At 47.9% G+C, this 26,846-nt stretch overlaps 3 protein-coding genes across 3 annotated transcripts; all 3 read right to left on the bottom strand.

The window, feature by feature from the left end:
• Positions 1-497: 497 nt before the first annotated feature.
• cyp20a1 (cytochrome P450, family 20, subfamily A, polypeptide 1) lies at positions 498-7,486 on the bottom strand. Its single transcript, XM_079581402.1, has 13 exons — positions 7,309-7,486; positions 7,128-7,177; positions 6,354-6,520; positions 6,142-6,281; positions 5,904-6,071; positions 5,738-5,816; positions 4,614-4,726; positions 4,483-4,537; positions 4,294-4,414; positions 3,016-3,127; positions 2,865-2,929; positions 884-973; positions 498-821 (listed from the first exon to the last, which is right to left on the bottom strand). The coding sequence occupies exons 1-13, from the start codon at positions 7,378-7,380 to the stop codon at positions 671-673; spliced, it is 1,383 nt and encodes a 460-aa protein (XP_079437528.1). The 5' UTR covers positions 7,381-7,486; the 3' UTR covers positions 498-670.
• A 985-nt stretch (positions 7,487-8,471) lies between these two features.
• Positions 8,472-12,833, bottom strand: LOC306982145 (transmembrane protein 237B-like). The gene is made up of 13 exons (XM_079581951.1): positions 12,627-12,833; positions 11,713-11,744; positions 11,592-11,605; positions 11,464-11,526; positions 11,172-11,294; positions 10,958-11,051; positions 10,722-10,876; positions 10,513-10,639; positions 10,245-10,436; positions 9,087-9,160; positions 8,922-9,009; positions 8,714-8,835; positions 8,472-8,641 (listed from the first exon to the last, which is right to left on the bottom strand). The coding sequence occupies exons 1-13, from the start codon at positions 12,657-12,659 to the stop codon at positions 8,580-8,582; spliced, it is 1,179 nt and encodes a 392-aa protein (XP_079438077.1). The 5' UTR covers positions 12,660-12,833; the 3' UTR covers positions 8,472-8,579.
• A 652-nt stretch (positions 12,834-13,485) lies between these two features.
• Positions 13,486-25,396, bottom strand: mpp4b (MAGUK p55 scaffold protein 4b). Its single transcript, XM_079581669.1, has 23 exons — positions 25,307-25,396; positions 25,108-25,229; positions 24,938-25,015; positions 24,774-24,857; positions 24,557-24,688; positions 24,007-24,208; positions 23,666-23,959; positions 23,478-23,587; positions 22,519-22,600; positions 22,366-22,451; positions 22,222-22,293; positions 21,939-22,135; positions 21,808-21,866; positions 21,704-21,721; positions 21,589-21,630; positions 21,490-21,510; positions 20,346-20,387; positions 15,374-15,553; positions 15,217-15,297; positions 15,040-15,133; positions 14,049-14,157; positions 13,833-13,967; positions 13,486-13,709 (listed from the first exon to the last, which is right to left on the bottom strand). The coding sequence occupies exons 1-23, from the start codon at positions 25,362-25,364 to the stop codon at positions 13,506-13,508; spliced, it is 2,502 nt and encodes an 833-aa protein (XP_079437795.1). The 5' UTR covers positions 25,365-25,396; the 3' UTR covers positions 13,486-13,505.
• Positions 25,397-26,846: the final 1,450 nt, after the last annotated feature.

Below are 26,846 nucleotides of genomic sequence, written 5' to 3'. Positions count from 1 at the left end.
ATGTATTTGTGGAAGTGTCACATTTACGCTAATTTGGGCCAGGCTGACCAGAGTCCAGGGCTGTTTTTCAGTCCCGGTCCAGCCCCTGGGTTTTTCTCAGGCCGATGCCGATTTTTGGGGATTTTCATCAGTCAAAAGATTGTGATGTCACATTTGGCCCAGGAGCTGGACTGGTTATTGACGTAAACGCCTCCTTTACTAAATGTAAGTTTGCAGTAAGACAATGGTGAACAGTTGCGTGAAGGTTGCTGTAGCAATTCGGACCAAAAAATACACCGAAACCCACATTTCAATGGGTTTCCTAGGTGGAAAAGATCCCATGGAGGGCAAGTTGAGCAAATTTCTGTCTCAGCTTTGATTAGTTGCCGTAAGCATAGCCGATATTGTAAAATCCCCCAAAAATCGGTCCGATATATTGGACAGCCGATATATCAAAAATGTCCCAAGCATTTCTGTATGTAAAGACTACTAGATCTTAAAATAACAAAAATCCTTTATTGAAAACATACAAAAGTGATGCCGGGAGAACATTAACCTTCTGAGAATGTATTTAACAAGTAGCATCCACAGGTCTATGAAGTTGAAGACCAATACTGACACAACAGCGGAATAACCGTGTTATTGCTCATTGGCACAAAGGCACAGAGGTCAAAGGGGAGGAGGAGGCTGTTCAGGTCCTGCTGCTGACCGTCAGCCATGTCTCGTCTTTGGGCGAGGACACCAGCTCCGAGCGCACCTCCATCACCTGGCCTTTGATGGAGCCCAGCCGGAGCCGCCGCACCACAGTGCTGAGCAGCACGCTGGCCACGGTGTACGCAAACCTAGAAGGGAGCGCCCAAACTGTTATCTTACATCAAAAATGTGCAATAAGCATTAAACCTACCTGAGCTCAGGGCAGGTCCGACTCCCAGAGAAGCCCAGCAGACTGAAGGTTTTTCTGGCCGACTCCTCCTCAAAGCGATCTGGGTTAAACCTGAAGCACATGTTTGTTTGACATTATAAAGTGTATTTGAAAAATTCTGTAAACACTTTTTGAAAACAGCCACACATGGAGAGAACATGCAAACTCCCATCAGAAAGCCTCACATTGGCCTGGGAATTGAACCCAGGACCTTCTTGCTGTGTAATTTGATACTGTGAGTATTACATTTGTCATTATAACGAATGGCAAACTTTACCCTGACTGAACTGAATAAGAAAGTTGAGTTTCCAAAATGAAATAAAACATCAGTCTGACAGTCAGTCTATTGACACAGCTGCACAGCAAAGGGGAGCAAGAGAAGGTGGTGAAAGGGGCTTATGGGGAGATCAGATGAAGTCAAGGAGCCAAACCACTAGTTATTTTGTTTCAGCCTTTCAGTCAAAATCATTTGTGTGATTTTTTTTTCTATATCTGAGTTATGTGTCAAAGTATTGCAATACCTCAGAACCCATGGATCACAATACTTTGTTATTACGATATATTGCAAAAACTATATTCTGTCCTCGCATTTAGGTTTATTGACTGCGGAATTCTTCCGCAGTCAATTATTGGTTTTCATGTTCTTTATTAATATTCCTCTTCCATCTTTTTCCTGATTTTCTAGAGCTTTCAGCACCTTCATGCTTTGTGCAATTTATGCAAGTTATGCATCAAAATGTTCCGCATGTTGAGGAGAAGGTGCTGTTACTTTTGGGACTTCTGCAATTTACGGTTTTTCCGCAATTGGCCAAAATGTCGGAGATTTTTCCCATTGACTTATAATGGGGCTGCCGCAAATCCATGCTTTTCTGCACTTTTTTCTGCATTTTATGCAATTTCTGCACTTTGTGCATGTTCAGCTTCTGCAACTTGTGGGTTTTGAGGAAAAAATGGCCTTCTGCAGTTTTCCATTTTTTTTATACTAGAGTTTGAAATTTTTGCATTGGTGTGTATGTGGACCTGTCGCATTAGTGTGTATGTGCGAATCCAGCCAATGGGGCGACTCCAGGCCTTTCAGCCATTTGTGCAGCTTCTGCCAATCAAGCACTGAGGCCATTTCAACAGTTTGACCAGTTTATGGAATTTAAAAAGTTTATGCAATATTAATAATTTATGCAAAGTAACCACTTTATGGGATTTAACCAGTTAATGCATTATAAAGCGTTTATGCAACTTAAGAGTTTATGCCATTTAGGACTTTATAGGAGTTTATGCAATTTACATAATTTATGCAAATTAACCCATTCATGCATTTTACCACTTTATGCAGTTTATACAGTTCATGCAACATGACATTTTATGCATTTTACCAGTTTATGCAAATTGGATTATGCAAATTAAGCAATTTATGCAATTTGAACAGTTTATGCAATTTCTGCATTCGCTTACCGCAATTCCGCAGTCAATCGCAATGGCGCAGCCATTGCATTACTAGTTATGTTTGGAGTTTACTTTCAACAAGATAATGTTGCTTCTTAAATTGTAACCATTAAAGTGATAGTCTGGAAGTCTAAATGCATCACAAATTTTATAAAATGTCCAAAATAAACCACCTGGTCTTGCATTTTGATGTAAAGTATATGTTTTTTATATATATAAAGTCCCTCCTTCCCAGATCTCAGAAACTAATCAGAGTCTAGCATCCTCCCGCGTTGACCAATGAGACGCGCTTTTCCTTTGAACCAGCCTGTCAGGTCCAATCAGGAGGGAGGGGGAGGAGCTTGATCGTTTAAAATTCTGTTCCTGTTCTCCTAAGAAGGGCTTTCTGGAAGGGGAGGAATTTGATTGTTTACTTTAATATGTCACTTTATCTCTCCTCACTTTTCAAACTTACAAACTATCACGTGAAAGTCTAAAAACACTGTTAACTTTCCAAATAAGGAGGATTCATGATGTGTTTCACCTGTAGGGACTGCTCCACGTGTCGGGGTCCTGCATGACCACTCCCAGCGCGTAGATCACCAGTGTCTGGACGGCACCAACACAATCACACAATCACATTTAGAACCTGGCATGTTTGGCCTGAGATAAACGCGCGGGCAGAAAGCAGATACCTCTTTGGGGATGACATGCTGATCCACCTTGCCCTCCACTTCCTGGAGCCGCGCGGCCACAGGGGTCAACATGGCCGTCCTGACCGTCTCGTTCAGGACCTGCTGGCAGTATCTATTCGAGGCACAGTGCAACACGAGCGTGGTTATTGAACGCTCTCCAGTAACTCGGAACAACAGATCAGAGAAAGCCAAAGAAGCGATTCATCCACAAAATTCTTGCATGCGCTGGGTCAACAACTCAGGGGTGGGTAAGTACTTCAGTAACTTTTTGAAGAAAATGTACCTCTCAGAGTATCACACACAATACTGTTAAATATATTATTTCAAAGGGACATTCCAGTTAGTTTAGCAAAACATTGGGCTACCCTTTCCCCAAAGGAGATCAGTAACAAAATGCTTTTACTTTCCAACCTGGTGGCCTCTAGTGTGCTCCAGGACCAATTGTTTATAAAGTTTTCACTGCTAACGGACCCTTTCACCAGAAAACCAACAAAACAATTGATCCTGGAGCGTCGTGATTGAAAGCAAAGGCGCCAAGCTGACCACCAGTACAGCCACTGACCAGTACAGCCAGTGACCAGTACAGCCACTGAGTCACTAAAAGGTCAAATACACATGAATATCAACTTAATTTCACATAAAAAGTTACATAATGCACCTTTAAAGTATCAGTATCTGATTTTTTTTTCTTATGGTACTCAGCCCTAGTAAGTACTCTAAAGCAGTGTTTCCCAACCAGGGGTACGGGGACCCTGTGGGTACTCGAGGACCTAGCAGGGGGTACTTGAAACAATTTCAGATTAATAAAAAGGGGGAAATTGAACATAATTTTTGTAGGAAAAGCTATATTTTTCAGTAAAATATGTTGCCTTGAAAGAATTTTAGGTTTATTTTGACCGCTACATTGTCCTTTTTCTAACAAATACCATTTTTAAGTAATTACTCTCTAAATAAAACTGCAACACCCCTGAGGTAGGGGGTACAAGGATGACCATTGAAAGGCCCAAGGGGTACACAAGACAATAAAGGTTGGGAAGCACTGCTCTACAGAGTTTCTGAGGATCTGTGCTTTACTTAAGAAGTATTTGTGTTGAGAATCTGTAACTTTTACTCCACTACTTTTGAAAGATATATATAATACTTTCAAATTCCACTACATTTCTATAACGGCTCCAAAGTAAACATCTACTACTACCTTCCGGCCCCTGTTAATCTGCAAGGTCTGGAGAACTTGAACGCAGCCTTCAATAGTGATACAGATATGGGGCGGGACCTCACCGAAGCTGCGGGACCTTCTCGAGTGTGACGGGCTCCGAGCCTAGGACCTCCGTGCACTCCTGGCACAGCTTGTCCTGCACCTCCTCCGAAGTCGACAGGAAGCGAAGAGCCCAGATACACACTGCCAAAACACAAACGCCAATCAGAAGAGCTCACGCCAAAACACGCTCCCCCCCCTGTGCGGCTTACAGTTGGCCGTGATGACGCATCCCGCTAGAGTGAAGACCATGCAGTCCTCCTTGACCTGCAGATGGAGATTCGAGGCCGTCAGTGAGAAATGTAGTAACAACAGCGGTCAAATGTTATGTGCGATTGTGAACCTGCTGTTCGGTGAGGCTGGACTGGAGCAGCGTGTCCACAAACGCTGTGTGCTGCCTCTGAGCTCGCCGCTCTTTCACCACGGACGTCAGCAGACCCTCCATCTCCGCCAGAGCTGAAGGCATGAAAACAGACGGACCATTAGTCAGTGGTTTCGCTCAGGATAATTTCTCTCCTTCATTTTGAAGGACAGGGTTGAAAAAAATCCGTCCTGAGCAATTTTTATCCTTCATGAATTAATCTCTCATAAGCGTTTTTTTTTCTTTTTTTAAAAATAAATGTATGTATATAGGCTGCATATTATTTATGTTAGTAAAAATGTGAGATTGCAGGATAAATGGAGCTAAACTAAACCTGATCTGAACAGTCATGGTACTTTTTGCAACAGAAATGTGAATAAACTGGTGCGCAAAAGTCTCAGACGAGACGACTTTCAGAGCGTCACCTGCTCATCAATATCAAGGCTCAGATTACACTAACACAAATGTAAAGTGGAGCTTATTATTTGCATTTGTCAATTTTAACGGAATGTAAGAGACGGTGGGTGAACGGGACAATGTTTACCAGTTCCATCACTGCACTACGCGCCGCCGCTATGCACACGGGGAGGGAAAGAGAGAGAGAGGGGGACATAGATGAGCTCGTCCTGAGACTTACGTGAGAAGAGCGGCTTCATATGGGAAGGATATTATTATTAGCCTTTAACCACGTTTGCATCGTGGTTTTCTTCCCTGTGTTGTTGTCAGGAAAGTTAGCGAGCGAGGCAGTGATACAACTTGTAAGAGCTCATCCAAGATAAGACGCGGTGTAAAACTTTAGAGAGAGAGAGAGAGAGCACTGCAGGCTCTGAAAAACAGCAGAGCTGCGTCTTTATTTTCGTTATGGCTTGATTTTCAATCCTTCAAAATGACGGACGGCCTTTGAAATTTTCCGTCAAAGTAAAAAAATATTCCGTAAATGACGGAGAATTTTCGGTTAATGTAACCTCTGCCATTAGTACAGATCAAAATGTCTATAAATGTGAACGATGAAGCAAAAATTGATCTCCAAAAGGTTAGAGATTTTTACATTTTCATTATCACCGTAACACAAAATGTATCTCTTCTTCTGAGCATCTTGGACTCACCTTTCTCATACTGCGCTTTCCTGCTCGAGCTCTTCTCCAGGGAACCGTCGAGATAGCCTTTCCCGATTTCGGACCAGATCTAAGACACAAATCACAGACGCCTTATGGAGCAGAATGACATGAAAAAGTCATGATAGAATTGTGTACACGACTGCGGGCGCTGTACCACGTCATGGTTCCGCCTGAAGGAGATGACCTGCGCGTCGTCTCGGAAGCGCTCGCCCAGACCCAGCTGCGTGACGCTCTTCAAAGCCAGCCCCAGGAGGTGGGCGCAGAGCGGGGTGTGCTGCTCGGCGGGCACGCAGCTCCACTTGGACACCAGCTCCTCCACCAGCTGCGGAGAAACGACATCTAAACACCGAGACCAACGTTGAAGGTTTCTCCAGCCCCGGACTCGGCTTTACCCTCAGCACCAGGGGGAAGTTCTCCTGGAGCGTGTCGTCGATGGCGTTCTCGTAAACCTTCTTCCTCATCACGCCCTCTGTGGCTCCGGCTTCAGAGCGGTATCCCAGCAGAGACTTCAGCATGGTCTCGAAGGAGTCCGCTGTGACAGAAACAAAGCTGGATGACACTCCTGACGCGAGACTGGAGGGTGAGTATACGGAGGGGCTCTCACTGGAGTGGTTGGGGTTGATGTGCTGCCGGAGCTGCTGCACCGAGCCCAGGCTGACCACAGGCCTCCTGCCGAACCAGAACGAGGCCACGGACCCGAACTCCTCGTGAAGACCCAGCAGGAACTGGTGGAGACTGCCTTTGGTCACTAAGTCCTGGAGGTTGCCATCTCTGAACAAGAACAGAGACTTAGAGACTGGGGTCACATGGGGTCAGGTAAGGGACGTCCCTTCAAGCTGTTAAAGCGCAAACGACAGGTTTCAATGCGTTACAGAAAACCTCTTTTGTAAGTAATAATCATCATGTTATTTCAGTGAAGCAGCAATTTTAATGAAGAAATGTTGTGGTTGGCACGGCAACAGTTTAAAATTGTTTGCCTCTATCTATGTCACTTCCTGTCCAATAAGGAAGTTAAACTATAAACATCTCAAACATGGTCAGAAAGATAGAATTGTGTGAGGCACATATGTTTTAGCAAAGTGTTGTGTCTAATGTGTCTGTTTATTTATTGGTTTATCCGTTGGCCCCCATGCACACTCTCATTCATCCTGGCCTATTGTACATGTTTTTGGTGGTAGGGGAAACAGACACAGACAGAACAAACTCCACACTGAAAGGCCCGTCCAGGTGGGAATCGAACCAGGACCTTCTGGCTGTGAAACACGAGCGCCACCCAACTGTGTCTAATGTGTCATAGGCACTTTAACAGTATTACATAAAACACACAGTCTTTCCTGTAATAGTGTTGTTACAGAAGTGTCTGCTCACTCATACATACTTTTCATCTGTGGGGTTCAGTCCTGGGATTCCAGAGGCTCTTCTGGAGGACTAGAACACACAGGTTATTGTCACACTAATAAGAGAGTCGTCCTCACCCTGAACAGCCAAACTAACACGTTATGTAAACAACAGGCTGATGTGCAGCTGCCTGTTGTGCAGAAACAGGCTAAAGCTCTTACCGGGTACAGATACAGCACTGCGCCCACCAGGAGGATGACAAAGGTCACCGCGAATATGACGAAGTCCAGCATGACTGTGTGTCACTCCAGGAGCGCTTTGGCTCACTTTCCCTCCTGAAAACGGCTCTTCTGTGAACAACTATCAGCCTGGTACCACGTCAACACACGGAGATCGAGGAGATCGAGGAGCGACTGCACAGGCGCTGCAGCCAGGCCAGAGCAATCCACCCAGAGACAGGAACATGGATCTGTAGGGCTGTAGGTTTGATTCTTTTTACATAATCTCCTTCAGGAGTTTTTTAAAATCTTGTATGTTCAACCACACCAGAGACCCATTACTGATGGTATTTTGTCTGATCTCCATTTCAACCTGGATAGACTCAGACAAAAGCTACGATCAGAAAGGTTTATCAGATGTCTGAATTTAATGAAGTATGGATGGGCTTGGGCAGGTTAGAGCTGGACATTGGTGGTGGTTTGGGAGGCCTGAGAAGGATGCAGCAGGGAGAGCTGGAGATGGAGGAGGCGGAGACAGGGGGGAGGTGGGTCGCAGCACAGCTGGGAAGCAAACCAACCATGGAGGTGGAGGCTTAAAGCAGAACCGAGGGCTATGATTGGCTGCTACGGTGTGGCTCAGTGCTGATAGGCTGAGGTGGAGGTGTGGCCCTCACGGACACGATCATTGGCTGGAGGTAGGTGATGCTGAAATTGGCCTCCCAGGTTGAACACATCCCTAAGCTTCATCAAACTGGTGCCTCCTCAGTCATCTGTCATTAGATTTATGTATGGTTTTCACTCAGTTTAGACATAACTTAGTCCAATTTAGATCCATTTCAGTCTTGATTTGATCTACACCTGGTCAGAGGTGGGCAGAGCAGCCAAAATATTTACTCAAGAGTAACATTACTTTGAAATAATTTTACTCTAGTACAAGTAAAAAGTAGTGACCCAAACAATTACTCAAGTAAAAGTTCAAAAGTTAAAAAAATTTTATGTTGTGAGTCAAAATATGAAACGATGGCAGTGGTTCACCTTTTTAATAGAAGACATTGTGGTGTTTGATGTTGTTAATGTCTCTGAGGTGAACATGGTACAAATAAACAAAATAGAAGCTTTTCTTTAGTCAAACAACAGCATTATAAAAAAAAATCATGAGGTTTTCTTATTCATAAACAATTATGATAAAAGCAGGAGCACAGGATCAAATTCCAAACTGTGCAAATTCACAACTCATCCTGAGGTGCTGAGTAGAAAGGTGGAGCTTGAGCGTCTCAGGCAGTCATCTCGGACCTCTCCTCCCCGGGGGGATCGATCCTCATACACATCAGACACTCTGAGGGCAGACAACATGTTCATGTGAAGAGAAGTGCTCCTAGAATACTGCAAAACTAATCTTTAGCCCTACCCTCTGTGTAGTCCGTGTCTGGCCGAGAGCTGATGAAGACCCAGGACATTCCTACCAACAGCGCCACCACCAGGTTGACTGTGACCCACGGGTGGAGGGTGTGGTGCTCCGAGCCCAGAGGCCTGAACACAACAAACACTCACAATTTCAGAAGTGCTATAAAGGTAGAGACTCCATTTTGAGGCCAGAGAAAAGTCTGGATACTTACCACAGGGAGTTGTTGTAGGACTGATACAGGTTGATGCGGTCACTGATCATCTGCTGGCTCAGAGACAGGATCAAAGCACAGAAATATACTGAGGGCAGAGGAGGGATCAGGGGGTTCAGAAGAGTCCGAGCGTCGTGCAGATGTGTGAGCGACTGTGGGACTTACAGAAGGAGGCCAGGGCGACCGGCTCCATGGTCATCAGCTGTCTCAGAGCCACAGGACCCTTGGCCAGATTCACTCTGAAAACCAAACACACCACAGCATGACCACAGTGACTCAAGGAATCAAGGGCAGGGCTATGAGTGCAGGGGAGGAGCTATGAGTGCAGGGGGAGGGTCTATGAGTGCAGGGGGAGTGGCCATGAGTGCAGGGCAGTGGCTATGAGTGCAGAGGGAGGGTCTATGAGTGCAGGGGGAGTGGCCATGAGTGCAGACGGAGGGGCTATGAGTGCAGGGGAGGAGCTATGAGTGCAGGGGAGGGGTTATGAGTGAAGGGGGAGTGGCCATGAGTGCAGGGCAGTGGCTATGAGTGCAGAGGGAGGGTCTATGAGTGCAGGGGGAGGGGCTATGAGTGCAGAGGGAGGGGCTGAGTGCAGAGGGAGGGGCTATGAGTGCAGAGGGAGGGGCTATGAGTGCGGGGGAGGGGTTATGAGTGAAGGGGGAGTGGCCATGAGTGCAGGGCAGTGGCTATGAGTGCAGAGGGAGGGGCTATGAGTGCAGGGGGAGGGGCTATAAGTGCAGGGGGAGGGGCTATGAGTGCAGGGGGAGGGGCTATGAGTGCATGGTAGGGGCTATGAGTGCAGAGGGAGGGTCTATGAGTGAAGGGGGAGGGGGCTATGGGTGCAGGGGAGTTGCTTTGAGTGCAGAGGGAGGGGCTATGAGTGCAGAGGGAGGGGCTATGAGTGCAGGGGGAGGGGCTATGAGTGCAGGGGGAGTGGCTATGAGTGCAGGGGAGGGACTATGAGTGCAGAGGGAGGGGCTATGAGTACAGAGGGAGGGGCTGTGAGTGCAGAGGGAGGGTCTATGAGTGCAGAGGGAGGGTCAATGAGTGCAGGGGAGGGGCTATGAGTGCAGAGGGAGGGGCTATGAGTGCAGAGGGAGAGGCTATGAGTGCACAGATAAGAATGGACTGAGGGAGTGAGGCGGGATAAGATGAAAGTAAAAATAAAAACAGTAAAAGAATAAAATGAGGACGATGTTGTGCATGTTAAGACAAACACCACGTGGAGGTCAGAATGACAAGTCTTTGTTCAATAATGACTTAAAAAGGCAAAAATGGATCATAGAAAGTAGGAGCCAGTCTTCTCTATTAGAATCCTGTTACCTGTCGAAGGCGCTCACAGTGCTGAGGGCCAGCAGCAGGTAGAGCAGGCTCTGGCAGGGGTAAGCCAGGCCGTTGTACTGCTGCAGCAGGTTGGACAGAGCCGTCAGGTGTGGCCCGGCTAAAACGTAGACCACCACGATGTGCCAGACCGCGAAGCCCGCCAAGAAGCCTTGAGAGAACAGGCCCAGCATCCTGCAACCAGAACAGCAGCGCACGGTTACTGCAACAGCACAGTGCTGTCAGAGTACAGGACAAACGGAAACCCCACCTGAAACTCTGATGGAGGCGCAGAGATACATCCCTGGTGCTCCACTCGCTCAGAGGCTGCAGGTCCGTGTGCTCCAGCTGCCCACTGTTGCGGCTGCCTCCTGCCCGCTCAGACGCCTGGAACCGCTCTGGACGGTCCACAAAAAACACTCTCCATTTACAGACAATCTGTTTACACGCTTGTTTCTAGACTAATTGTTTTCTACTCACTGTTTCTCTCCACAAAGACCTTGGCGACCGGCTGGCTCTGGGCCTGAGGGGGGCAGAACAGAGAGTGGGGCGGGGCCGGGGGTCCGTCTGTGGTGATGTCGTCCTCCTCCACATTCAGCTCGTCGGGCAGCGGCACCTCCGCGGATCTGGACTTCCTACAGAGAGAAAACAAGTCGATCCACAAATGCCACACCGACATGTGCCGTTCTATTTTTAAGTCCAGCAGACATCCTCACTTCTTTTTCTTTGGTTTTTTGGCCACCTCCTCTCCGTCGGTGGTCTGCTCCACAGCCTCCGCGCTCACCAGGTCGGCTTGGTCGTCTTCGAGATCTAAAACGGCGTCGCAATCAAAAGACAAATATTGAGATCAGGCCAAATTCATGCCATTGGAACGATCAAAGCCAAAGTCTAGTGAGGCCAGCATCAGTCCAAGCGGGTGTGTCGGTTCACCTATCGTGGCGGCTTTCTTCTTCTTCCTCCTCTTCTGTGGGGCAGTGTCTGGGAGGGGGTCTGTGGAGAGGCGCCCCCCGGTTTCTGAGGCTCTTCGGCTGGACACTCCATCCATCTCCATGTCTGAAACATTAGGTGAACGAAATTAAGTGAATGAAAGAATAAACTACATTTTAGAACATGTTTGTAGAGGTTTAAGCAGTAGGGTTAGCAGGTTTTATACATAACAGGACCTCATTAGAGATCGTATATTTGTTCTCAATGGATATTGTACAGCCTAGTTGGTCAGTACCGTCTGTATCATCCACAGTGGCCTGCTTCCTCATTTTCTTCTTCTTTCGTTTCGGTGCTTCTCCTGTAGAAAAGGTCATTATTAATGCTACATCAATTGCAGACAATACGAGTGACAAAGACACTTACCAGCTGAATCTTCACTACAGGAGCCAAGCATGCCAAAAAACAAAATGGAAAAGAATGTCATTAGATTCAGTTTTTACAACAGTGTTAAAATAGTATAGCACAATAAGAAAGATAATCCAACCTGGGCATCGTAGGAAGAGTTCTTTGTCCTCGCTGAGAAAAAAGAGAGAATGCAGCTTAACAACAGACATTACTTAGCAGGAACTGAACATTAAAAAAAAGATTTGTAACGTCTATTGTTGAAGAATTCCTTACCATCTTTCTTGCCATGTAAGTACCAAGAGAAGTGAGAGCGCCACAAAGCTGCAAATAGCCTGATAAATCCGCGTCTAAAACAGTGCTCCTGCTGCCTGAGCTTCTACGATTAGCCCGGTCAGGAGTTACAACATCGGTGACCATTGGTGTCACACAGGACTGGCCTTTAACTGACCTCATCTGACCCTTCATCACCGCACAGCCTCCCACAAAAGCAGGAATAAATGCACATAATCTTTATTAATTATTCTTCAATACAAATGTGTAAGGCGTACTGATATGTGTGGAATAATCTCTGCTTTAGTCTAATATTAGCCTCATTAGTTAAATATTAATTTGGTGGCTCATAGGGCTGCACAAAATATCACCAAATTTGTATGATCGCAATTTTAGGTGATGCAATATCTATATCCCACAATATACTGCAAAATCCTCTTTAGGCAGATGTATTTCTTATGTTGGTTTTTTTGTTTTGTTTTTTACATTTAATGGGCAATACTGAGATGAAATGGTTTCCTAAAATATCACAAAGAAATATATATATTTTTTTCTTATATTGTGCAACAAGCGGCAAGTAATGTGTAATACCTAAATCTGATGCATTTTGAAAATTATTTGAGCTTCAGTATAAAGTAATTACATTGTCTTTAATTGCATTTATATTATTAATATAACCGATTTAAAAACAAAATAAATAAAATGGACTGTTTTGTTACAGTATGGAAGTAACAAAACAGTGGAGGAGCTTTGAGTGACCTCATGACTGACCTCATGACTGACCTGTGGAAGAGGCGGGAGTTCCCTTGGGCGCATTTTCTGTCAACAAGAAATAAATCCAGACGAGAGGAAAAACAAAGGCTGCAATATCATATAAATCTACTTTAACATTAGTTGGTGAAGTTAGCTTGCGCCGTAGGCTAAAAAACAGCTACGAACGGACTTCGGCGTTGCCTCCAAGCCCCCGATGTCCATAATAAAAATAATATTTAAAAAAAGATTTATGAAAAAAAGTTGTTGAAATGGGCAGGGACTGATTTATTCGAGTGGGTTCGCGGTAGAGCTAAGCTAACAGCTGTTGTTGTTAGCCGGATGTTTATACAGGAAGTGACGTAAAGTGTTTCTTCTTCTTCTGATCTGCACGACTGTTTGTGGCTCAGTGAGACACACACCGCCACCTGCTGGACCGGGAGCTCGAAGGATAACGCTTGAAATAGTAAAGTTGTCGGTAGATTTAATACTGGCTTTAAAATCTTAACCACCACCTGAACCGAGCACACTTTCTTCAGCTTTACCCAAATCGAAATCATTTCTTGACTGGAGCCTGCGTAATGCTTCATTTGAGAGAGTTTTTGTTGCGTTTTCATACTGTTTCATACCGTTTTTGTTGCCATTTTGACGCTTTTTTCAAGAAGCTTTTAGATTTGGTTAAAGTCGAACAGGAGAAAATGTGCTCGGTTAAGGTGGGGGTTAAGAGATTAACGGTCTACAAATCTACCCATTTATTTACTCATATATTCCTGAGCTCTTGCATTTGTATTGATCAAAATCAAGTATGTGCTTAAGTAGATTTTTTTCTTTCTTTTTTTATTCAGTACAATCTCATTTTAAAAACAAAAACACAATCTCCAAATACGTGTAACACTGTCCAATCAAGCGGCTCTACTGCGGTATGTGGGTCTCCTGCTGCGGGCGTATCCAGCCGGCGGGCACCCACTGCGGCTGGTCTTGTGCCCGCGTGGCTGCAGACCACAGCTGGATGCAGGACTCCTGGAGCTCCTCATTGATGACCACGTGGTCAAAAAACTGAGAGAAGTGCAGCTCCATCTTTCGGCCCGCTTCCTCCAGCTCCAGGAAGTCGTCCTCCTGTGGGGCAACAGGCAGACGGATGAAGAGGTGCAGTACGCAGTGATACATGTAATACATCAGCACTGTTTGGAAGTTTACTGATTCATATTTTTCACTTATGACTGTTATGAAACTGCACACCTTAAAGGGCCGCGTCGCGTAGTAGTTGGTGAGGATTTGGGCACTGTGCCTGGTTTTTCGGAGGCACTCAGCAGACGGGGGTTTGATATAGATCACATACGCCCTCAAGTCAGGGGTCCGCACTGCTTGGAGGGCCTAAAGCAACACAAGACATAAAGTAAGATGCACAATTACTGATAATGTTCAAGCACTGCTCTAATAAACAGAAGGCCTTACACTGGGCTCGATGTCCAAGACACAGATCTTTCCATTGGTCAAGACCTCCATCACTGACTCACTACTGGTGCCGTAATAGTTCCCTTTGTACTCGCCGTACTCCACAAACCTGTGACATGGAGAAACCACATTACAAAATGGATTAACTTTTGGACATTTTTGTCTCTTTTTGCTCTGATAAAACTGATATTTATTATCATTACTACTATTATTACTATTATCATTATTGTCATTATAATTATCATTATTATTATTATCATTATTAGCAATATTATTGATATTATCCACATTATTAATATTATTATTAATATCATCATCATCATCTTTATAAGTATTGTATTTACAAATAGGAAAAAGTTATGTAGAACTCTCTCAAAAACATGTCAATATTTCATTTCTTCAAGTTTCTGTCTTGTTTAGTGACATTTTCTCCTTTTGAACAGATATAAAATCAAATCAAACCTTTACTTGCTCCTGTGTTTGTACGGCTTCTGAACGTAGAATATTAGCAGTGCTTCTATTAGCTCTTAAAGCAGTACTAGGAAGAGAACTCTGCACCAATGACAAACATTAAATTCTAGTGGAATTCCAATCATGATTGCGGCATAGGTGACATCTCTTTAAAGCAGCACCTAGAGGCCATAAGGTGTCATAGCAAGTTGTGTTTTTTTACTTATTAATTGTCCGTGAGAGTAAATACTGCGCTGACAGAAAAGACAAAGGGACAGAGGGATATTGTACATCCAAACATGGCTGTAAATACTGTTTAAGTGGTGCTAGCCCACAGTTAGCTTTGCCCATTAGCCTGTTAGCTTCTTCTTCATGATTCCTTTAGTGTGTATTGGTGGCTCCGACCCGTAGGCAGCGAAGTTGCTTTATTAAGGTAAACAAGTTACTCAGTACTGCTTTAACATAGTTCATTCCCCACTGTTACCAGCAGAGGGCGCTATAACCCAGGGGTAGATGTTTGTGTGTATTTGGGTCTTCTCACTTGTTTTCATTGATCATTTTCTCAAAGGCGTCCCGACTGACAAAGTGATAGTCTCGGCACGGCTCTTCGTAGTCTCTGGGAGGCCGGCTGGTACCTGTGGACATTTAGTTTCAAGTGCATTTGTGTTTTATCTGTTGTAATTGCATTGTTTCAGTCAAGTAAAAATAAAAACCCTACATGGAATAGCCCCCTGGAAAAGCTGTGGATTCATGTCTATCAAGCGGCGCCGCAGTTCGTTCACGCCCACGCCAGACGCACCTGCCACAACAAACATGGAGGAAGGTCAGATGTTTATTATCAGCTCTCTCTATGTTCTATAAGTGAGTGCATTTACCCATCAGCGCCACCAGCCGCAGAGGGTCCCGAGGGTTTCGCTGGTACCGCACCACCTCCTCATACGGACTGCAGAGGGCGCTGTAGCAGCAGCTGCTGAGGCACTGCGTCTGACAGGACGGCGTCTGAACGTGGCTGTGGACGCGCCGCCGACAGAGACGCAGACTCCGCCTGAAACCAGCTGAGAGAGGACAGTGAGAGGGGACAGTGTGAGAGGACAGTGAGGACAGTGGGAGAGGACAGTGAGAGAGGACAGTGAGAGAGGACAGTGAGAGAGGACAGTGAGGACAGTGAGAGAGGACAGTGAGAGAGGACAGTGAGAGAGGACAGAGAGAGAGGACAGTGAGAGAGGACAGTGAGAGAGGACAGTGAGAGAGGACAGTGAGAGAGGACAGTGAGAGAGGACAGTGAGGACAGTGAGAGAGGACAGTGAGAGAGGACAGTGAGAGAGGACAGTGAGAGAGGACAGTGAGGACAGTGAGAGAGGACAGTGAGAGAGGACAGTGAGAGAGGACAGTGAGGACAGTGAGAGAGGACAGTGAGAGAGGACAGTGAGAGAGGACAGTGAGAGAGGACAGTGAGAGAGGACAGTGAGAGGACAGTGAGAGAGGACAGTGAGAGAGGACAGTGAGAGAGGACAGTGAGAGAGGACAGTGAGAGGACAGTGAGAGAGGACAGTGAGAGGACAGTGAGAGAGGACAGAGAGAGAGGACAGTGAGAGAGGACAGTGAGAGGGGACAGTGAGAGAGGACAGTGAGAGGACAGTGAGAGAGGACAGTGAGAGAGGACAGTGAGAGAGGACAGTGAGGACAGTGAGAGAGGACAGTGAGAGAGGACAGTGAGAGAGGACAGTGAGAGAGGACAGTGAGGACAGTGAGAGAGGACAGTGAGAGAGGACAGTGAGAGAGGACAGTGAGGACAGTGAGAGAGGACAGTGAGAGAGGACAGTGAGAGAGGACAGTGAGAGAGGACAGTGAGGACAGTGAGAGAGGACAGTGAGAGAGGACAGTGAGAGAGGACAGTGAGAGAGGACAGTGAGGACAGTGAGGACAGTGAGAGAGGACAGTGAGAGAGGACAGTGAGAGGGGACAGAGAGAGAGGACAGTGAGAGTGGACAGTGAGAGAGGACAGTGAGAGTGGACAGTGAGAGAGGACAGAGAGAGAGGACAGTGAGAGGGGACAGTGAGAGAGGACAGTGAGAGGACAGTGAGAGAGGACAGTGAGAGAGGACAGTGAGAGAGGACAGTGAGAGAGGACAGTGAGAGGACAGTGAGAGAGGACAGTGAGAGAGGACAGTGAGAGAGGACAGTGAGAGGGGACAGAGAGAGAGGACAGTGAGAGTGGACAGTGAGAGAGGACAGTGAGAGTGGACAGTGAGAGAGGACAGTGAGAGAGGACAGTGAGAGAGGACAGTGAGAGGACAGTGAGAGAGGACAGTGAGAGAGGACAGTGAGAGAGGACAGAGAGAGAGGACAGTGAGAGAGGACAGTGAGAGAGGACAGTGAGAGAGGACAGTGAGAGGACAGTGAGAGAGGACAGTGAGAGAGGACAGTGAGAGAGGACAGTGAGAGAGGACAGTGAGAGGACAGTGAGAGAGGACAGTGAGAGAGGACAGTGAGAGGACAGTGAGAGAGGACAGTGAGAGAGGACAGTGAGAGAGGACAGTGAGAGGACAGTGAGAGAGGACAGTGAGAGAGGACAGTGAGAGAGGACAGTGAGAGGACAGTGAGAGGACAGTGAGAGGACAGTGAGGACAGTGAGAGAGGACAGTGAGAGAGGACAGTGAGAGAGGACAGTGAGAGAGGACAGTGAGAGGGGACAGTGAGGACAGTGAGAGAGGACAGTGAGAGAGGACAGTGAGGACAGTGAGAGGGGACAGTGAGGACAGTGAGGACAGTGAGAGAGGACAGTGAGAGAGGACAGTGAGAGAGGACAGTGAGGACAGTGAGAGAGGACAGTGAGAGAGGACAGTGAGAGAGGACAGTGAGGACAGTGAGAGAGGACAGTGAGAGAGGACAGTGAGAGAGGACAGTGAGAGAGGACAGTGAGAGGACAGTGAGAGGACAGTGAGAGGACAGTGAGGACAGTGAGAGAGGACAGTGAGAGAGGACAGTGAGAGAGGACAGTGAGGACAGTGAGAGGGGACAGTGAGGACAGTGTGAGAGGACAGTGAGAGAGGACAGTGAGAGAGGACAGTGAGAGAGGACAGTGAGAGAGGACAGTGAGGACAGTGAGAGGGGACAGTGAGGACAGTGAGAGAGGACAGTGAGAGAGGACAGTGAGAGAGGACAGTGAGAGAGGACAGTGAGGACAGTGAGAGAGGACAGTGAGAGAGGACAGTGAGAGAGGACAGTGAGAGAGGACAGTGAGGACAGTGAGAGAGGACAGTGAGAGAGGACAGTGAGAGGGGACAGAGAGAGAGGACAGTGAGAGAGGACAGTGAGAGAGGACAGTGAGAGGACAGTGAGAGGACAGTGAGAGAGGACAGTGAGAGAGGACAGTGAGAGAGGACAGTGAGAGAGGACAGTGAGAGAGGACAGTGAGAGAGGACAGTGAGAGGGGACAGTGAGAGAGGACAGTGGGAGTGGACAGTGAGAGAGGACAGTGAGAGAGGACAGTGAGAGAGGACAGTGAGAGAGGACAGTGAGAGGGGACAGTGAGAGAGGACAGTGAGAGAGGACAGTGAGAGGGGACAGTGAGAGGGGACAGTGAGAGAGGACAGTGAGAGAGGACAGTGAGAGTGGACAGTGAGAGAGGACAGTGAGAGAGGACAGTGAGAGAGGACAGTGAGAGAGGACAGTGAGAGAGGACAGTGGGAGGACAGAGAGAGGACAGAGAGAGAGGACAGAGAGAGAGGACAGTGAGGACAGTGAGGACAGTGAGAGAGGACAGTGGGAGGACAGAGAGAGGACAGAGAGAGAGGACAGTGAGGACAGTGAGAGAGGACAGTGAGGACAGTGAGAGAGGACAGTGAGAGGACAGAGAGAGAGGACAGTGAGAGAGGACAGTGAGAGAGGACAGTGAGAGAGGACAGTGAGAGAGGACAGTGGGAGGACAGAGAGAGAGGACAGTGAGAGAGGACAGAGAGAGAGGACAGTGAGGACAGTGAGAGAGGACAGTGAGGACAGTGAGAGAGGACAGTGAGAGAGGACAGTGAGAGAGGACAGTGGGAGGACAGAGAGAGAGGACAGAGAGAGAGGACAGTGAGAGAGGACAGAGAGAGAGGACAGTGAGAGAGGACAGAGAGAGAGGACAGTGAGGACAGTGAGAGAGGACAGTGAGAGGACAGAGAGAGAGGACAGTGAGAGAGGACAGTGAGAGAGGACAGTGAGAGAGGACAGTGAGAGAGGACAGTGGGAGGACAGAGAGAGGACAGAGAGAGAGGACAGTGAGAGAGGACAGTGAGAGAGGACAGTGAGAGAGGACAGTGAGAGAGGACAGTGGGAGGACAGAGAGAGAGGACAGAGAGAGAGGACAGTGAGAGAGGACAGAGAGAGAGGACAGTGAGAGAGGACAGAGAGAGAGGACAGTGAGGACAGTGAGAGAGGACAGTGAGAGGACAGAGAGAGAGGACAGTGAGAGAGGACAGTGAGAGAGGACAGTGAGAGAGGACAGTGAGAGAGGACAGTGAGAGAGGACAGTGAGAGAGGACAGTGAGAGAGGACAGTGAGAGAGGACAGTGAGAGGGGACAGTGAGAGAGGACAGTGAGAGAGGACAGTGAGAGTGGAGAGAGGACAGTGAGAGAGGACAGTGAGAGAGGACAGTGAGAGAGGACAGTGAGAGAGGACAGTGAGAGAGGACAGTGAGAGAGGACAGTGAGAGAGGACAGTGAGAGAGGACAGTGAGAGAGGACAGTGGGAGAGGACAGTGGGAGGACAGAGAGAGGACAGAGAGAGAGGACAGTGAGAGAGGACAGTGAGAGAGGACAGTGAGAGAGGACAGAGAGAGAGGACAGTGAGAGAGGACAGTGGGAGGACAGAGAGAGGACAGAGAGAGAGGACAGTGAGAGAGGACAGTGAGAGAGGACAGTGAGAGAGGACAGTGAGAGAGGACAGTGAGAGAGGACAGTGAGAGAGGACAGTGGGAGGACAGAGAGAGGACAGAGAGAGAGGACAGTGAGAGAGGACAGTGAGAGAGGACAGTGAGAGAGGACAGTGAGAGAGGACAGTGGGAGGACAGAGAGAGAGGACAGAGAGAGAGGACAGTGAGAGAGGACAGTGAGAGAGGACAGTGAGAGGGGACAGTGAGAGAGGACAGTGAGAGAGGACAGTGAGAGAGGACAGTGAGAGAGGACAGTGAGAGAGGACAGTGAGAGAGGACAGTGAGAGAGGACAGTGAGAGAGGACAGTGGGAGGACAGAGAGAGAGGACAGTGAGAGAGGACAGTGAGAGAGGACAGTGAGAGAGGACAGTGAGAGAGGACAGTGGGAGGACAGTGAGAGGACAGAGAGAGAGGACAGAGAGAGAGGACAGAGAGAGAGGACAGTGAGAGAGGACAGTGAGAGAGGACAGTGGGAGGACAGAGAGAGAGGACAGAGAGAGAGGACAGAGAGAGAGGACAGTGAGAGAGGACAGTGAGAGAGGACAGTGAGAGAGGACAGAGAGAGAGGACAGTGAGAGAGGACAGAGAGAGAGGACAGTGAGAGAGGACAGTGAGAGAGGACAGAGAGAGAGGACAGTGAGAGAGGACAGAGAGAGAGGACAGTGAGAGAGGACAGTGAGAGAGGACAGTGAGAGAGGACAGTGAGAGAGGACAGTGAGAGAGGACAGTGGGAGGACAGAGAGAGAGGACAGAGAGAGAGGACAGTGAGAGAGGACAGAGAGAGAGGACAGTGAGAGGACAGAGAGAGAGGACAGTGAGAGAGGACAGTGAGAGAGGACAGTGAGAGAGGACAGTGAGAGAGGACAGTGGGACGACTGTGAGGGGGCTGAAGAATTGAACTAAAACACTGAGGTTTGATAGTGGGACTTACAATGATACGACTGGCCTTGGCTGTCACTGAACTCATCCTCACCTGGAAAAAGAAGACATTCTGTCACACCAGAGGCATGCGGTCCCGTCATTTTTTCAAAAATGTATGTTTAGCAATAAAAGAAAAAAATACATTACATTCACTGCTGGTAAAACTGGGAACATGCCCTTTAATTCAGTGACTTTTTTTTGCATAGCAGCATGAAGCGAACTTCTGAGGGTAACAAATGTTTGCTGTTTGTGTAATATGGGTTCGATTCCCACCTGGACTGGGGGTCTTTCTGTGTGGAGTATGCATGTTCTCCCCGTGTCTATGTAGGTTTCCTTCAGGTAATCCGGTTTCCCCTACCACCAAAACATGTACCCCCCCCCACATCACACTGCACCAGCCCCTCATGGCTCCAGGTGGTGGGTCCACAGAAGGACGGCCTCACGGTTCTAACCAGGCCTGTTGTTCTCTCATAAGGGGCTTCTGAACCGCTCTCGTCTGACCCGTCACCTATAGGACCTGTTTGCCCTGGGAGACCCTACCAGGGGCACGAAGCCCCCGACAACAGAGCTCCAGGATCATTCGGGTGCTCAAACCCCTCCACCACGTTAAGGTGATGGTTCCAGGAGGGGTGTTGAATAATTACTTTTGTATATGTTTTAGCCTTTAATCTAAAAGACAATAAAAACTAATTTGACGCCAATATCATACCAATACCATCTGACATAATTTTTATTAAATACTTCTGGCTTCACGTTTATTTGTTTTCGTCCATTTTTAAAATCATATTGTATTTTAGAGCCGTGGGATGATATTTTAGTTAAGGGTTGCTATGGGACAAGATTTTCCCTAAAAACGCTTTTTCAGAGCTTTTTCCTGTTTACTAATGTTGCCTGTGAAGTGCAAACTATCCACCAGGGGGTGCTGCATTCCAATCAATCCACTTTATGTCTATAGCACTTTCTATAAACAAAGAGTTTCTAAAGTGCTGCACATACATCCAGAATGTAAAATAAATAACACTAAATACTGCAGTGGAAAATAAAGCGTCTTACCTTCCCGCAGCTCTTCTTGTAAGACCAATTAGGAAGAATTGGAACAAGCAAAAGTTATGACTTGACACAATAGCATGATTTTCAACAGTTTCAGGACGTACCAGACTCAAAGGCCTCCTCATCTGCAACAGGAGAACACAAGAACGGATCAAACCCCCCCTTTATCCTCAGAACTACAAAGCAACAACACTGTCACTCACCTGCCTCGACACACTTGTCATCTATAGCTATGGAGTCCTCCTCTGCAGAGAGAAGGTCACCAATCATCAGATACTGTGTGGCGTTTGTGTTTTGTAACCGTGGTGCTTCACTTACCCTCCTCCACAGTGCTCACTTCAGGAAGCATCGGGAGAAAAGAAAGACAGCCCGTTACATTTACCTACATCTGAATTGTAGTAGCGTGATGCGAGTGGACTCACAGGTGTGGATGCAGGCGTGGGGCTGATAAGGCTGAGACCACCAGTGCTCCCTCTGCTTCCTGTGAGGAGACATTGCAGCGGTCAGACAGCTCGTACCGGCGGCTGTAACAGAGACCGCGGCGTTTCCTGACCGTTTGAGCAGCGCCGTGGAGGGCACCAGGCCGGCACACGCGCTGGAGCTGGGCAGCTTCTTGGCCTGCCACCACAGGCTGTCCGTCTGGTCCACGATCTCCAGGATGTCGCCCTGTGCGAAGGTCACGCCGGCGTCCGGGCAGGGGATGGCGGGGTCCAGCTGGGGGTTGTAGTCAGCCATGGCCCGCACGTACATCTATGACACACGACAGGCCAGTTCAGGAGGGAGATCCCGATTTATCCGGCAGTTCTACAGTTCAGGCGCAAAGATCCGGGTCTCACCATTGTCTGACTGTGCACCGCCCGCTCCGTGATGGGGACGACTTTGAACATGATGGTGCCTTGAGCGCAAGCCTGCTGAGAGTCAAATCCAAATGTGAGAAAGCTCATTCCACGCACTAAAATCCTGTGCTGTGATAAACATACCACCACTTGGATGACCTGCTCTGGTTCCATCCCATCCACTGAAAACCCATTGACCTCCATGATCCGGTCTCCCGCGTGCAGCAGACCTGGACAAACCCAGCAGAGTGAGTAATATGTGAGATATCAAATATATATTAGGGAAACAGTGCTCACCGCTCCGGTCAGCCAGGCCCCCATGGATCACTCTGGCTACAAATATCTCCCCGGTCATCTCGTTCCTCTTGATTGTCGCACCCTGCAGTGACGGAACATACAGTAAGACATTTGAAACTGATGAATCAGCTGGACGGGGTGCAAACAAACGGAACCATTACGAGAACTTCACCTTTGGAACCAACGAGAGCCACGAGAAAAGGAAGGAGAAGGAAAGGATGGAGCGGGGCCGCACATTTTGAAACAATAATGATTGTTGTTTTTGAAAGTAATGGATGGATTTACTCATATGCTGTGCCTTTTCTTTTTGTTAAAGCCACACCGCGTAACATTTCAGCCAGTAAATAAAATAAAATACAAGCTTTTAACAGATATTGTCATAGCGAAATTCCACCCAAAAAAATACAAGCAAACATGTCTTGTTGGTGAGCAGTTCTTCTCAGACCTGACTGTAACTTAATGGGTACCATGGACGTCTCCAGCTCGTTTCCATGGAGACCTTGACTAAAGGCAGACAAATATGAGATTTAAAGTGATAGTCTGTAAGTTTAAATGTTACAGATGTAATAGATTTGCGAATAATTGACCGCTTGGGCCTGCAACAAATCAGAATGCCCTGGTGACATAAATTTGACCAATGAGACGAGCTTTCCTTTGAACCAGCCTGTCAATCACATGCACATGGAAAGAGGCGGGGCTTTCAGGTCAAATCAGGAGGGAAGAGAGACTATGCTCTCCTCATTTTGCAATCTACTATCACTTTAAATAGGTTCGGTCCGTATCCAAAATCCATTCTTTGATTACCCACTGCAAAAAGCAGTTGAGGAGCATGTTTTGTATTGGCAACAGTCGTCTAGAATGTTACGCAGTGTGCCTTTAAATAGCCACAATGATCACTATTTGTTTCCATAATGGAGCAGCCCTAGGGAGAAGTGGAGTGTGAAGAAGAGCAGACTAACTGGGCGTCCTGTGGAGGGTCCATTGTTGTTAGAACCCAAACATCCAGAGGCGTGTCCTTGGGTCCCGGGACACAGACATATATCTACACTCGAGCTCCATGTGGAGGTTTCTCAGGAAGGTTCCTTACAGGTGATGAGCGTCTGAAGCCTGTCCACCTCCTGCGTGAGCTGAACCAGGGCCTGGGAGCTGTCCTGCGCCGTGTGGCTCATGCGCTCGGCCGCCGCGCTCATCTTCTCCGCCAGCACCTGCAGACTCCGAGTGCTGCTCTCCATGAGGGTCACCGCCTGCTGCACGCTGGCCCTCAGGTCGTCCGGATCTCCGCGCGTCCGTGGAGAGGCCGCGGGGCTGGGCGGGGCAGAGTGTGCCTGCAGGGGCGTGTGGTTCGCCGTTTGGGGGCAGGAGTGTTGGGACAGGCGCCAGTGGCAAACACTCCTGGGGCGGTGGTTTTTATGATTGTCGCTGAGCCGCTCATTCAAGTGGTCTCCAGGAAGAAAACAAATCGATATTTAACATTTGAGGACTCCTCACACACGAGAGAGATGTGGATGAAGGAAGTGATGGTGACTGTTCTTAGTATGAGAATGATCTTCTTGATGATGACCCCTGAATCCAGCGTCTTACCGATCAGGAAGGAGCCACAGAGCAGCGGCGCAGGGCGGCTCTCCTGGAGGAAGCCCTGAGTCAGACTGTGGGACAAGGACTGGCTACAGGAGTTCTGCTGGAGGCCAAACTAACACAAAACCACAGAAAGGAACACTGTGAAACAATCAATATTGCTAAGTGGGGTGGTCCAAGCACCGGCCATTTCCAAGAAGAGTCTCAAAGGATTTCTACATTTCTACATACACATACAGAATCACATTTCTATGGCTGGGTACTGTTAAATGATACTAGTATGGTGTATTTTTGCCACAATTTCTCCCAAACTATTCCCCATTTTTTACACATTTGACATGTTTTCTGCTTCTAGACCACCAATATTTTAGTATCAGTATCAGAAAAAGTTTGGTTTAGGTATCCAAGTAAAGCCAAGTATCGTTAAAGTACTGGTACCCAGCCGTCGGCAGGGGGCGCTCACCAGGGGCTGCTTGTTCTTCACCAGGCAGACGATCCTGGTGGCCTCCTCGTCGTCCGGCAGCTCCTCGGGCAGAGCGGGCAGCACCGGCTCGTAGTCCTTCTGCGCCACCGAGTCGTGAGCCGAGAGCACGGCCTGGGAACCGGTGGAAAAGCACAACTCTAACGTCTGTCTCTGCAGATATGAAAAGCTAAGAAGAGGTGGAGTGAGAGGCACTGACCTGGACGTGCGGCTGCCTCATGAGGCGGTACAGCTCTTTGGCGTCTTCAGAACAATCCTGCAGCGCTCGGATCTCTATTAGGACCTACGCCCGGGGGAAATGACAGCACAGACCAAGTTAATGTCCACACGTTCAAAGACACTGACACAGTGTAGATGTCAGACCTGGAGGGACAGTCCGGAGGCGGAGTCAAACGTGGGAGCCGGGGACGTTTTTGTGAATCTTTGCAGACACTCATACACCTGAGGAAAGAAGAATAGAAAGTGGTGCACAGTTGGGAAGAGAAAAGTCTACTATGTAAAACTAGACATCCATTCTTTATGAAATCTCCGACCTTGAGCAGCGACTGGAGCCAGGGCGCGTTGAGGAGACTGTGGAGGATCTGGGGCCCGTCTATCTCCTGGTCCAGAGAGCGCCTCACCTCCTCCAGCACGTCGGTGAGGACCTGCCGCAGTCCTGAGAGCACACACACACACACACACAGGTCAGGAGGAGTCACAGTCACAGCAGCAGCATGTGGCGCGTGTACTGACCCTGCTCCCCCAGCTCGCAGTGAGGGGACAGCACCTGAGCCTCCACGGCCTGCCGCATCCTCGCCCACGTCAGCCGCGCCGCCCTGCACCACCACCTGCGGGAGGAAACACGAAGGGAGCACGTATGACCACCGCCCTCCTGAGTCCTGACAGATGGGGACGTGGATGCCACACGGAGGTAATGACTCGGACTGCAGCGGTGGCTCTTTGCTGGAGAGGGAGGTCAGGGTGAGGGGTCAGGGGTGAATGGCTTTCCTTAAGAGCAACAGGAGCGGCCGACGCTGGGAGGGTATTACGGCTCAGGGAGAATCAACACTACGCTCACACACGACAGCTTCACAATGTGCTCAACAGCAAGTCAATATTTAACTGCAGTACTACATCTCTTATTATACTGACAATAATGAATGTCTTTATCTTTATTTTAGGGGAACTCAATAGTAATAATGAAGGGACACCATGATAAATGTCCAAAATGTGCTGCAAACATCTACATTTACATACTAGCCTTACTATTATACTAGCCTTACTACAGGAGGCTAGAAAAAGGCTCTTGTTTCCCACTTTTACACTATTTCCCCCCTACTTTATTCCATTTATTCCATCCATTTTTCTCAAATTATTCCCCCATTTTTCCACAAATTTTTCATTTTTCCAATCCCCCCACACTTTTTGCAAACAGCAAATTCAATATAATCTTGTAAACGATACTTTTGGATTACTTTTGCTTTGGAAGTTGTTCCTGTTTTGCAAATATTCTGCCAAACACAATTGATTCGTGACATTCTCGAAAGTCCAATCAAATCATTTCAGTTGGAGACTCTGTGTGACTCTTTAAGACACACCGTTTTGGAAAGAAATGTTCATTATTTGGAAGTTATTTTATCCACAAGCCTTCCACATTCACCTTATGGCTGTTTAGAAGGGTGTGATGTCATGAAAATGCAACCCGTAAAGATCAAATTAATCCATTAAGAAACTAATTGATGTGATTTACGTTGCACTTTTCAAGCATCTCAAACTAAAGCATCTGAGCAGCAAAAGAAGTGCAGAAGTGGGAGTCCCATCAGCAGCCTTAACCCCCAGTCCTGTTTTGAAGTTCTAGTCCGTGTTTCCCTACAAACCCTTGTTGTTGTGACTCACCTCCGTGTTGCTGCGGGGGGCTCTTCCTCACCGCCGGTCAGCCGGGCACAAATGGCCGATCTGCTGCGCGGTAATCTGCCCCGATCCCTCTAATCCCGGGAGGCGTGCGACAGGAGAGTGACAGGAAACTCAGGCCCGGCGTAGTAGTGTGGCCCACTCTGCAAAGCTCCTTAAGTCTTCTCACCAGCAGCAGCAGCACAGAGGACGGACAGGGACCCTCCTCCAGATCTTCAGCCAGGATCTTGGTCAGGAGCGTCCACCTATTGTGCTTGTTCTTCTGCGGGGGAAGAGGTTTTATCAGACAAAACATGCAAACATGGGAAAAGAAGCCAGGAACTTCTTGTTGTGACGTTCCAACCTACTGTGAGTCTCCTTGTCCTCAGTAATCAGCGCTGCG

This window comes from Gobius niger (genome assembly GCF_951799975.1).
Source record: "Gobius niger genome assembly, chromosome: 23".
In the NCBI taxonomy this organism is placed as follows: Eukaryota; Metazoa; Chordata; class Actinopteri; order Gobiiformes; family Gobiidae; genus Gobius; species Gobius niger.
The sequence above is the reverse complement of the archived record's forward strand: the minus strand, read 5'-3'. Positions and strand labels throughout refer to the sequence as shown.

What these genes read in the sequence shown, in the direction of transcription:
- cyp20a1 (XM_079581402.1), bottom strand. Translation starts at nt 7,380, where the DNA reads ATGCTGGACTTCGTCATATTCGCGGTGACCTTTGTCATCCTCCTGGTG. An exon ending in CTGAACCCCACAGATGAAAA is followed by an intron (nt 6,521 to 7,127) that starts GTATGTATGAGT and finishes GTTCTTGTTCAG; the next exon opens with AGATGGCAACCTCCAGGACT. An exon ending in ATGCGTCATCACGGCCAACT is followed by an intron (nt 4,415 to 4,482) that starts GTAAGCCGCACA and finishes GTGTTTTGGCAG; the next exon opens with TGTGTATCTGGGCTCTTCGC.
- LOC306982145 (XM_079581951.1), bottom strand. Translation starts at nt 12,659, where the DNA reads ATGCGCCCAAGGGAACTCCCGCCTCTTCCACAG. An exon ending in GGTCTTTGTGGAGAGAAACA is followed by an intron (nt 10,640 to 10,721) that starts GTGAGTAGAAAA and finishes TGGACCGTCCAG; the next exon opens with AGCGGTTCCAGGCGTCTGAG. An exon ending in CGCCTCCATCAGAGTTTCAG is followed by an intron (nt 10,437 to 10,512) that starts GTGGGGTTTCCG and finishes TTCTGGTTGCAG; the next exon opens with GATGCTGGGCCTGTTCTCTC.
- mpp4b (XM_079581669.1), bottom strand. Translation starts at nt 25,364, where the DNA reads ATGCGGCAGGCCGTGGAGGCTCAGGTGCTGTCCCCTCACTGCGAGCTG. An exon ending in GGCTCCAGTCGCTGCTCAAG is followed by an intron (nt 25,016 to 25,107) that starts GTCGGAGATTTC and finishes TTCTTTCCTCAG; the next exon opens with GTGTATGAGTGTCTGCAAAG. An exon ending in TCCACGGCGCTGCTCAAACG is followed by an intron (nt 21,867 to 21,938) that starts GTCAGGAAACGC and finishes GTCTCCTCACAG; the next exon opens with GAAGCAGAGGGAGCACTGGT.